General features: G+C 36.8%; 1 protein-coding gene across 1 annotated transcript in view; it reads right to left on the reverse strand.

Moving 5' to 3' along the window:
* Nucleotides 1–12,418, reverse strand: part of ALG13 (ALG13 UDP-N-acetylglucosaminyltransferase subunit) — a 76,459-nt gene that overhangs the window by 2,907 nt on the left and 61,134 nt on the right. Inside the window, 2 exon segments of the mRNA XM_060182654.1 lie at nt 1,527–1,567; nt 2,967–3,146. Of these exon segments, the coding sequence (XP_060038637.1) occupies nt 1,527–1,567; nt 2,967–3,146 (221 nt within the window).

A 12,418-nucleotide genomic window follows, 5' to 3' on the forward strand; every position in this document is an offset into this window, starting at 1 on the left:
TGTATTTCAGATCTGAATTTAGGAATTCTTTTAAGAAAGCATCCCATGGAGATCAGAGATCTAAATATTACTGAATAAACAAAGAAGTCACTTATAATATTATATAAAAAGTAGAAACACTGAACAACATAAATATTTTACAATAGAAAATTGGATGAATGAATTATGATATATTCAAGAGAGAATACTATCTAGGTAATAAAAATAATGCTGTCAAATGTTTTAAAAATATGCTCACATAACTTAAAAATTTAGCTTATATAACAAACATGTATGTTGTTAAAGAGATAAAAAGCCTTAAGGAAATATACCAGTGTATACAGTGATTATACAAATTGTATTGGTTCTCATAACTTATTATTTCCCAGATGTAATATAACAGACTCTATGAAAATGAATCAAAATATCTATTATTCATTTTATTGTGCTCCTTTGATGTAAAATTCAGGATATTTTTAATATTTATTATCTTTAAATCTTTTTTATCACTTTATTGTTAATGGTTTACAGTAGTTGTTAACACATAGGTGAAATTTCTCATCACTATTTTTAATATTACTTATTCCCTTTTGTTGTCCTTGGTTTTCATTGTTGTAGTTATTATTATTGCTCTTGATGTCGTCGTTACTGGATAGGACAGAGAGAAATGGAGAGGAGGGGAAGACAAAGAGGGGGACAGAAGAGTCACCTGCAGACCTACTTCACTGCCTGTGAAGCGACTCCCCCGGCTCCCCACCTGCAGGGGAGTTGCTTCACAAGCGGTGAAGCAAGTCTATAGGTGTCTTTCTCTCCCTCTCTGTCTTCCCCTCCTCTCTCCATTTCTCTCTCTCCTATCCAACAATGACAACAACAATAAAACAAGGGCAACAAAAGGGAATAAATGTCTTATCTTTCCCCTCTCTGTCCTATGTATAAAAACAATAATAACTACAACAATATAAAAAAACAAGGGCAACAAAACGGAAAATAAATAAATAGAAGTTAAAAAATATGATTTTTATAGTAATTATTTTTCCACTAACATTATCACTAGGGTTTGGTGCCTGCATGATGATCCCATCACTTTTGGTAGCAATCTTTTTATTTTCCTTTATTTATTTATTTTTAGAGAGACAAAGAAACAGCGGGAGAGAGATACTACTGTCAGCACTGCTATCACTTGTGAAGCTTCCCACCTACAAGTGGGGACTGGGAGCTTGAACAGGTTTCTCACACAGTAATAGGTGTATCTCTACCCAGTCTCCAAAACAGGATTTAGATATTCCCCAGTGTTCCTGGCTCTTAATGTTCAAGAACCTGATTACCTAGTCATATTTCTAAAAGTATTTTTATTTACTACACATGAGAAACAGTTTCATGTTATAAAGAGCTTCACCTGAGAAAGAGAAAGGAAGGAAGAAAGGGAAATAACTCAGTGTACCATTTTGGTACTCAGTACACTGAGTACATAAACCATGGATCTCAGGCACACTGCCAGTACATATTACAACCTAGAGTTTATTAAACAACTTCAAGATAACTCTTACCTGTAATCCCAGATTGAAATAGTATTGCAAAACTTTTGTATCTAAAATAGAAAAATATTACATTTAGACGAGGTGACATAAGTCATTAAAACTATCACTTATGCATGAAAAATATATTTTACCTGAGGCACATTTCTCCATTTATTCCCTAGTTTTTACTTAACATGACTAATATAGCACTGCTAGAACCTAAAAAAGATGAGGCAACGAGCTAGGTAACTTACATATAGCCTAAGACAAAATTTCTCCAGATACAGAATTTAATGTACAAAAATTATGTTAGAAAGAGGGGAAATGTTTAACATTCTAATTATATCTCTAAATGCATTTTTACTGAATAACTTAGGATCTATGCATATTCATTTTTTTAAGATTTTATTTATTTATGAGAAAGATAGGAGGAGAGAGAAAGAACCAGACATCACTCTGGCACATGTGCTGCCAGGGATCAAACTCAGGACCTCATGCTTGAGAGTCCAGAGCTTTACCACTGCGCCACCTCCCGGACCACTCTATGCATATTCTTATAAAAAAGGATAATTAACTAGTGTTTTAACGAAATTTCAGAAAGCTCCTAAATTTCATACCTCTGTTAAATTAACAGATATATTTAAGGTCACTTTCAATATACAAGCTGTTAATTTTATCATGTGGAGAAATAATATAAAGTCTAATGCAAGCTAAAGTATATGAAAAGATAATACAAAAATCAACAAGTAATATAGAAAAGCACTCCTTTTATATGCATATACAAAACTTGTACTACCATAAACCAGGGCTGAGCAGTACGTTGGTTAAAAAAAATGTGACAAAGCTACACAGTGAGGTATTATTAAGTTATATGCTATGTTGGTTACTAGTTCCTTGTTTATTGTATAGTATGTAAAGAAACACTCCCTCATTGGAGTACCCACATCCAATGGCAAGAATCTGAAAGTTTTCCCTCTTAAATCAGGTACACTAATTTAAGTGTTGTCTACTATCACCATTACTATTCAACAAAGGTGGAGATGGAGGAGGACTGAGCTGGGGTTGGAGTGCAGTGCTATATGGCTGAATAAAATGTCAGCTTCATGATGGATGTGGTGTAGAGATATCTATTAACTGATGGATAAACTACATGTATGACAACTGTCTTATAATTATGTTCTCCAGTAAACTGAATTTAAAAGGGATGATAATGAAGCTTCAAGGAAAAGGAAACAGAAGATCTTGGTGACCATCTCAGAGGTTGAAAACTCAGAACAGAAGCAAAAGAATATTAAATTAGTAATCTCAGCTTTGGATCGCTCCTTTCCTTAGTCACTTACCTTGTATTTTTCTTTCAAATACTTATCCATTTTGTCCTCATCTTACAATAGGTCAAACAAAGAGATAACATGTTAAAAAAAACTGCATACTCAGATCTAACTAACATCCCAAATCTTAAAACCAATTTACCTTGAGGAAGATCACTACCACTTGGATCACAAGAGTAAGGTGGAGGTGGTGGTGGTAAATTTGATGCTCCTCCCACCTCAAGAGGAGGAGGAGGAGGAGGAGGAGGAGGGAGAGGTGGTGGAATTGTGGCAGCAGGTATAGGAGTAGCAGAAAAGTATGGATAGGATGGTGAAGCAACCACTGAAAAAGAGAATAAAGTGGAAATTCATAACACACACGCTAAAAGCCATAGTTTATCTTTTCCTTCTTTTGTGCCCCACTTTGTCATATAACTATGATTACAGTATGATTTATAAATGAAAACTTGGAAGGTTACTTGTCCACGTTCTCATAGATAATATGTCAGATGAAAACTACTAGTTCACTACAGGTTATGCTAAGATAACTTGAAAAAAAAAACTTGGAAGCAATAAAATTTGACTATTAAGATTCAGAATATTATAAAGATTACATTTCTAATTATAAAGAAAAACTAAAAGGTTAGATGAAATATATCCTTTTAACTTTCTATACCTGCTTATTTCAAAACTGTACTAATTTTGGAGTTTTTTATTTAAGAAATTTGAGTGTATAAATGTTAATATCCTCCTTCAAGAAAATGGAAATGATGCAGTTCCAACCCAGAAAATATAAGTATATCCAAATGCAAATAGTATGCCAGATAATTTTGTCATTTTTTTCTTACAAAAGATGATACAACCCCTCAAATCAAACGGAATCATTTTAGTTGACTGAGAAATTCAAGTAGAGTTTTATTTGTTTTATCTGTATTATAATTTTAATCTAAGTAGTATAGCAAATTTAACCTCATTGTTTCTTAAACATTTAAATGCAGAGTTTTAGAACAGTTTAGTACAGAAACAATTGACACAGTTGAAATTATTATTCTTACAATTTAGCAAGAGAAGCTGAAGAGCAAATTTTAAAAGTGATCTACATTGTTTTTTTTTTTGAAAAAACAATACATCTCTATACACTAACAAAACTCAGAATTGGGCACCCCAAAACAATTTTTACTGTATCTAAATAGTACATTATAAAAATTTGCTCAACTGTTTTGTAGTTTCATTACAATTAAATCTTTATTTCTACAGTTCTGAAAGAGGAATGCTTTAAAAGCTTTAAATGCTGAAGGCTATGTTTATAGAAATAACTTTTTTAGTTGATTTTTGCTACCAGGATTATTGTTGGCCACTGTTCCCAGTGGACATATTTTCTTCCAGACAGTGAGAAAAGGGGAAGCAGAGGGAAATAAGAGGGAGAGAGGGAAAGGGCAGAGAGGATAGAGGGGAGGATAGAGGAGGAATATGGGGGAGGGGAAGGAAATGCAGAGCAGCACCACAACTTATTAAGCTTCCTCCCTATAGGTGTTTCCAACTGGTAACCCAGGAGACTAAGACCTGGATTCTTCTGCATGGTGATTCATGTACTCTTATCAGTTAAGATGTCATCTTCTGGTTCCCAGAGACGGAGGTGGTTTTTTGTTTGTTTAATTTTTAACATTCTTTCTAAAAACTTATTTTATAGGGTAGAGAAATTGAGAGGGGAAGCGAAGATGGAGGGGAAGAAAGAGGAGCCTGGTGATGGCACCCCTGGTTGAGCATACATGTTACAATGCACAAAGACCCAAGTTCGAGCCCCCAGTCCCCACCTGCAGGAGGAAAGCTTTGCACAAGTGGTGAAGGAGTGGTGCAGGTGTCTCTATTACTCTCTATCTCCCCTTCCCTCTGAATTTATGGCTGTCTCTATCCAGGAAATAAATAGTAATAAAAAAAGAGAAGAGAAATACACCTGTAGCACTGCTTCTGAAACATCCCCCCTACAAGTGGGAACTGGTTCCCTGAACCTGAGACTAATTTTTTTTTAAATTATCTTTATTGGATAGAGACAGCCAGAAAGGGAATGGAAGGGAATGATGGAGAGGGAGAAAGAGACACCTGCAGTATGGCTTTACCAGTCACAGAGCAGTCCCCCTGCAGGTGGGGACTGGGGACTTGAACCCAGTCCTTACACACTGTAACATGTGTGCCCAACCAGGTGCACCACCACCCGGCCCTCTGAACCTAAGTCTTGGTAATGTGTGCATTCACTCAAGTGCGCTATATCCAGGCAAATTTGTTTTTCTATCAAATCAGTAACACCTCAACAAAGCTTCATATTCCTCTTGAAGTAGCATTCACATCACACCATGGTTAGAAAAGTAAATGAGTACAACTATCTTGTAAATCACTCTTATTTCCTTAGCTAATAAGAAATAAAGCAAATGGGGTAAAATTTAAGTAAAGATAGTATAAAATAGTATTTTATCTGTAGTCACTAGATAAAATACTAGACAAAAGTAGTTTTTTTTTTAAAGACAAGAAACAGAAAGGCAGTGAGACAGAGAATGAAAGAGAACACAGCACTGAAGCTGCCTTCAATGTGGTGAGGGCTGGGCTCAAATCTGGGTCATGTATATATGGCAGCACAGGCACACTGAGTGAGCTATTTGACCAGCCTCTAAACAACTTTTTATGGGGTTGAGAATCAAAGCGCAAGACATTTTAAGTTACTTTGACTTTATTTTCCATGTCAATGCATATTACAAAAAATCCTCTATAGAAAAATGTGTTATATTCTCCAGAGGCTTTCATGAGATATCATCTATCTGCAGGCTTATCAGGTACAAAAAGGCTAAAAAGGTATAGTTCAAGAAGTGGCTCCAGACTAACATAAATAAATTTAATGGTAGTCCCCCATCAACAAAGCTGAAGTCGGCTTCTGGACACCTGAAGAAAATTATGAATATACATAGAACGACTCTACATTTCTAGATACCAAATCCTGGACAAAATTATAGTATGCTACAAAATTTAAGAAGCCAATAAGTTAAAACAAAAATATTTGACTTTTTTTTATTAGTTCTCATAGAACAGATATACCACATTTACCATTATTATTATTAGAGCTTTCATGGTGTTGGGTTTAAATCGAGGGCCTAAGGTCTAAAGTTGTACACTCTACTGAGTGAGCTATCTTCTGGTCATCATTTTTTAAATGAAGTACGAGTGACTTCAAATCTGGGGTTTTATGCATATATAATTATCACTAAATGTCTATTCTTTTTTAACATAGTGAAAAAGGAGGGAGGGAGGAAGAGACAAAGAAATGAGAGACCGAAAAATTGCAGGACCCCGAATGCCCGAGCCGGAAGTTGTGACCGCCGGAACCGCGGGGGGGGGGGGGGGGGGGGGAGTGTCACGCCTCGCTTCAATGAGGCTGCTGGTCGAGGGGTCCAGGAGGTGGCACAGTGCACAGAGCATCATACTCAAGCATGAAGTCCCGAGTTCAATCCCCGGCAGCACATGTACCAGAGTGTCTGGTTCTTTCTCTTCTATGATTCTAATAATAAACTAAATAAAGCTGCTGATCTATCAAAAAAAAAAAAAAAAGAAAGAAATGAGAGATCACTCAGTAACAAGCCACTTTTCATGGAGCTTCCCCTGGTGGCTCAAAAGCGGGGCATCACTATCGTGTGTGTGTGTGTGTGTGTGTGTGTACACTCTTGTGTGCGCGCTGGTACAAATAGCATGAGAGAGAGTGTGCATTAACTGGTACAAATAGCACCAAGTATGCAGAGAGAGCACATGAACTGGTACAAATAGCACCAAGGATCCAAAAAGGGGCTCTACCAGCAGAGTTATTTTCTCAGTCAACTTCTTGATTATGGGGTTTTTGTTTTGTTTTGGTGTGGAAGAGGAGTTAAGAGTGTCACTCCGGGAAGTCGGGAGGTAGCGCATTAAGCGCACTTGGTGCAAAGCACAAGGACCTGAGGAAGGATCCTCCTAGTTCAAGCCCCCAGGCTTCCCACCTGCAGGGGAGTCGCTTCAAAGGCAGTGAAGCAGTTCTGCAAGTGTCTTTCTCTCCCCCTTCTTTCTCCATTTCTCTCTGTCCTATCCAACAACGATGACAATAATAATAATTACAACAATAAAGCAACAAGGGCAACAAAAGGGAATAAATAAATAAAAGTTTAAAAAAAAAGGTGTCACTCCTTTATATTTTACATCAAGAGAGAGTCACTTGTCCTAGTCCTGGGAAAGACCTTGGTAATAGTACAGTTAATTGAGTTTCATGAGTGAATGAATCAAAGTACAAAATGTAAAGTAAGTGAAAACAGTATATATTTTCAGAAATAATTATACAAAAGTCTATCATTTAAAGAGTAAACTTTTTCAAGGAATTCAACAATTTATTCATAAATTCCTGTGGAACCACAAAACCCACAAATATCTAAAGAACTATTCAGGTTTAAAAAAAAAAGAATGGAGGTATCACACTCTCCAACTTCAGTTTGTAACACAAAGCAGTAGGAATTTAAATAGTGTGATACTGGAAAATGGGCACTCAGACCAATGGAACAGTATAGCAAGCCCACAGATAAACCCACATATATATGGATGCCTAAATCATCCAAGGGGGAAATTACCTCTTTAATAAACTGTGCTGGGACACAAAAGTGTGGGACAAAAGTGGACAGTTAATTGTTACTGAATTCAAAATTGCACACACTAAGACACATCATAGCAAAACTACCCACAAACAAGGATAAGCAAAATATATATAATGGGTATAATTCCACACTGTTTACAACATCAGAGTTCTATGTCCCCATTACTTCCATACTCTGCTACAGTTGTTCTCCCAATGTAAAAAATAGGTTAACTATTACTTCTATAAATATATATCTGCTCATTTTTTTCTATGGTCCCGCCTTCTCTTCTAAGTCATACCTACACCTATTAAAACTCTTGAGTGCTCTTCCTTTATTCCTCTTCTCTCAGGAAGAAATAGATGGAGCAATATAAACCAGATGTTGGTGAGCCAAGACCAACTTAAGAAATATTATTGTAAATATTGTAAGTTATACACAAAACTCAAAATATAGCACAGTGATAACTGGAAGCATATAAACAGTAGGAGAGACCATCACAGAAAATCATCCACACAAAGTAAGAAGCAGAAGCAAACAGGAAAAGAATCAAAAAGAACATAAAACAAACCTTAAGACATAAATCAGAATGGCCATAATCAAAACTATATTTATCAATAATCACTCTAAATATGAAATGACTTACACACATCAGTCAAGAGAATCATAGTATCTGACTTGATTAAAATGTAAGATCCATCTATTCTATGTCTCTAGGAACACATATCCAAAATAAAAACAGACAGGATGGGACAAGGTAACCAAGCCAATAATACAGGCAAAAGGGCAGGAACAGTAAGTAATTCTGCTATCTGATAAAAGTACGAACATTCTTAAGGACTAACCATGTGTTGTGTCAGGAACAAAGACAGCCATAATAAACATGTGAATATTAAAAATCATAAAAATGAGGTTAGAAATCAACCACAGAAAGGAAAAATATATCAATCATATGGACACTGAACAATATACTTCTAAATAACACCTGAATTACTAAAATAAAATTAAAAAAAAGAACTTTAAAAAAATTACTTGTTAAGGGTCCAGGTGGGGGAACACCTGGTTAAGCATTCACATTACAGTATGTAAGGACCCAGGTTCTAGGCCCTGGTCCCTACTTGCAGGGGGAAAACTTCATGAGTGATAAAGTAGGGCTGCAGGTATCTCTCTCCCCCCAACAACCCTTCAATTTCTGTCTCTATCCAATAAAATTAAAAAAGAAAATGAAGAGAGCAACTTTTAGACCCTGTGGGATATAGCAAAAGCTGACCACAGGGAGGAGTTTATAGCAATACATACCCACCACAGCAAGCATCAAAGATCTCAAGTAAACTATCTAATATCACAACTGAACCAACTAGAAAAGGTCCAGCAAAGAGACCCAAAAGTCAAAAGGAAGAATGAAATAATCAAAATCAGAGCAGAAATTAATGGAATAGAAAAAAGATGATTCAAAACATAAGAGCTGGTTAGTTGAAAAGATATATAAAATAGATAAACTGCTGGTTAGACTCACAAAAAGAAAAAGAGAGAAAGGTATAATAAAAACAAGCAGGAATTAGAAACATGAAAGTACAACTGAAAAGAAAGAAAAGGAAAGTACAACTGAAGACTGGGAGATACAAAGAATCATAACCTAAATATTGCAAACATCTCCATGAAATACACCCTTAGGGGGCCAGGTGGTGGCGCACCTGGTTAAGCACACACATTACAGTGCACAAGGACCTGGGTTCAAGTCCCTGGTCCCCACCTACAGGGGGAAAACTTTCCAAGTGGTGAAGTAGTGTTGCAGTTGTCTCTCTGCCTCTTTCCCTCTCTATCACCCTCTCCCCTCTAGATTTCTGGCTGTTTCTATCAAACTAAATAAAGATAATTAAGAAATACATCCTTAGATGAAATACATGCATTCCTAGAATCATAGTACCTGCAAAGCTTAACCAAAGAGGAAGTAGATCGTTTGAAAAAGTTAATTCCTAACAAATAAATAGAATCAGTAAATAAAAATATTCCCAAGAATAAAAGCCCATGTCCAGATAGATGGCTTTACTAAGGAATCCTATAAGACTTTCAAATAGCCAACACCAATTCTCCTCAAACTCTCCAGAACATTAAAGAGGGGGGAATCACTTTCAAACATATTCTATAAGCCTAACTTCCTTGTGAAACTCAAAGCAAGAAAAGACTCTTTCAAAAAAGAAAACTATGGACATAAACGATGAGCATTGATGTAAAGTTCTGGAAAAAATCTCAGCAAATTGAATCCAACAACATATCATATAACATAAGAAAATAATTCACTAAGACCAACCTGGATTCATCCCAGAGAAATAGGGATAGTTCAACATGCTCAAATCAATCAATGTAATCCACCATATCAACAAAAAAAATAGCAGGAATCCTAGAACATACATTTATGATAGACTCTCTAGAAATTGGGAATAGATGGACAATTCACAACATAATAAAGGTATTTATGACTAACTCATAGTAAAACTGATAAGTAGACAAGGATGTCCACAATCAAGATGATCATTCAGCATAGACCTCAAGGTCCCTGTCATTGCAATCAGACAAGAAATTATATTGAAAAGGAAGAAACCAAACTTTCATTATTTGATTTCATGATAATATTATCTAGAGAATCCCAAAAATTCAACCAGAAAGCTTCCGGAAATAACAAATTCATCAAAGAGGCAGGATACAAAATCAATACAAAACTGTGGCTTTTCTGCATAGAAATGGGTAGACAGTAGAAAAATCTAAAAAGATAAAAATATCTTAAGGTAAACCTCATAAAGGTAGTGAAGGACCCTTACAGGGGGCTATAGGAAACTAAAAAAATAAAATAAAAATGGGTGGTGGCTTCAGAGTCCCAGGTTCAATCCCCCACACCACCATAAGCCAGAGCTGAACAGTGCTCTGGTTAAAAAAAATGAAACTAAAAAAAAAGAGAGAGAAGAAGGGGGGCCGAGTGGTGGCACACCAGGTTAAGCATACATAGTATGAAGTGCAAAGCTGCAAGGATCTGCACAAGGATTGTGGTTCGAGTCTCCGGCTCCCCACAAACAGGGGGGTCATTTCACAAGTGGTGAAGCCGGTCTGCAGGTGTCTAGCTTCCATATATATATTCCCTTTGTTGCCCTTGTTGTAGTTATTATTGTTGTTATTGATGTCGTCATTGTTAGACAGGACAGAAATGGAGAGAGGAGGGGAAGACAGAGAGGGGGAGAAAAAGAGACACCTGCAGACTTGCTTTACTGCTTGTGAAGCGACTCCCCTGCAGGTGGGGAGCTGGGGCTTGAACTGGGATTCTTACGCAGTCCTTGCGCTTTACGCGGTCCTTGCGCTTTACGCCATGTGCGCTTAACCCACTGCGCTACGCCCGACTCCCAGGTATCTATCTTTCATCCTCCCTCGCTATCTTCCCCATCTCTCTCAATTTCTCTCTGTCCTATCCAATACAAAACAAACACAAAAAAAGGCCACAGGAGCAGTGGATTTGTAGTGCAGGCATCAAGCCCCAGCGATAACCCTGGAGAAGAAAAAAAATGAAGAATATATAGAAATGGAAGGACAGTCCATGTTCCTGGGTTGGAAGAGTAAGCATTATTAAAATGGCCATTCAGCCAAAAGCAATTTGTATTTTGTCAATGCAATCCCTATCAGGATCCCAGTGACATTTTTTTTAAATATTTATTTTATTTATTTATTCCCTTTTGTTGCCCTTGTTGTTTTATTGTTGTAGCTATTATTGTTGTTGTCGTTGTTAGATAGGACAGAGAGAAATGGAGAGAGGAGGGGAAGACAGAGAGGAGGAGAGAAAGATAGACACCTGCAGACCTGCTTCACCACCTGTGAAGTGACTCCCCTGCAGGTGGGGAGCCGGGGTTCAAACCGGGATCCTTATGCCGGTCCTTGTGCTTTGCGCCACCTGCGCTTAACCCGCTGCGCTACAGCCCGACTCCTCCCAGTGACATTTTTTAAGAAAACTGAACAACTTTCCAAATTATTTGTATGGTGCCACAAAAATCACTAATAGAGCACTTATGAGAAAACAACAAAAGGGGGCGGGTAGATAATGGTTATGCAAAGAAAATGTAATACCTGAGGCTTCAAAGTCCCAGGTTCAATTCCCTGCACCACCGTAAGCCAGAGCTGAGTAGCTCTCTGGTAAAAACAATCAAATAAATAAATAAAAATCATGCTCCAACTTTATACTACAAAGAAATAGTGATTAAAACAGTAAATTATTGGGATAAAAATGGAAACTTCGATCATGGAAAAGAACTAGAGCTCAGAAATGATCCCACATATACACTTACATATACACATATAGGAGCATAATCAATACAAGTAACGAACAAACAGTGCAGAGCAAGTTGGACAGCCACATATAGAACAGTGAAATTAGACCACCACTTAGACACTATGCACCAACCAAAACGGATCCAAGACCTGTACATTAGAAACTAAAATCTATAGAAAATATCACTGAAGCACTGCAGTACCTTCATATAAATGATGTATTTGAAGACTCAACCCCATGGACATTGGAAATGAAAATAAGAGGAAATAAGTGGGATTATATTGAACTACAAAGCTTCTACACATCAAAAGCAAACTACACCAAAAATAACCAGGCAACCCAGTAAATGGGAAAAGATATTTGCTCATCATTTGACAAGTGACTGATATCAGACATTGATACAGAATTGTTACAGATCTACAAAATAAGCAAACATAATCCAATAATCAGTGGGCCAAAGAACCAAACCGTTTTCTAAAGCAGAGGTATACATGGCCATACAAAGAGAGTTATAGGGCCTGTCTTCATCAAGGGAGAGCCAAGGGAGTTCTAACAGACCCAGCCACAGTAAAGGACTTCCTAAAAAAATTCCATGGAAATAAATCTCTTGGTCTGCTTATTCTCAGAAGTCTAGGTACAAGCTAGAACGTACATACTAAATCCTGTACCTCA

This window comes from Erinaceus europaeus, chromosome X (assembly GCF_950295315.1).
Source record: "Erinaceus europaeus chromosome X, mEriEur2.1, whole genome shotgun sequence".
Taxonomy (NCBI): domain Eukaryota; kingdom Metazoa; phylum Chordata; class Mammalia; order Eulipotyphla; family Erinaceidae; genus Erinaceus; species Erinaceus europaeus.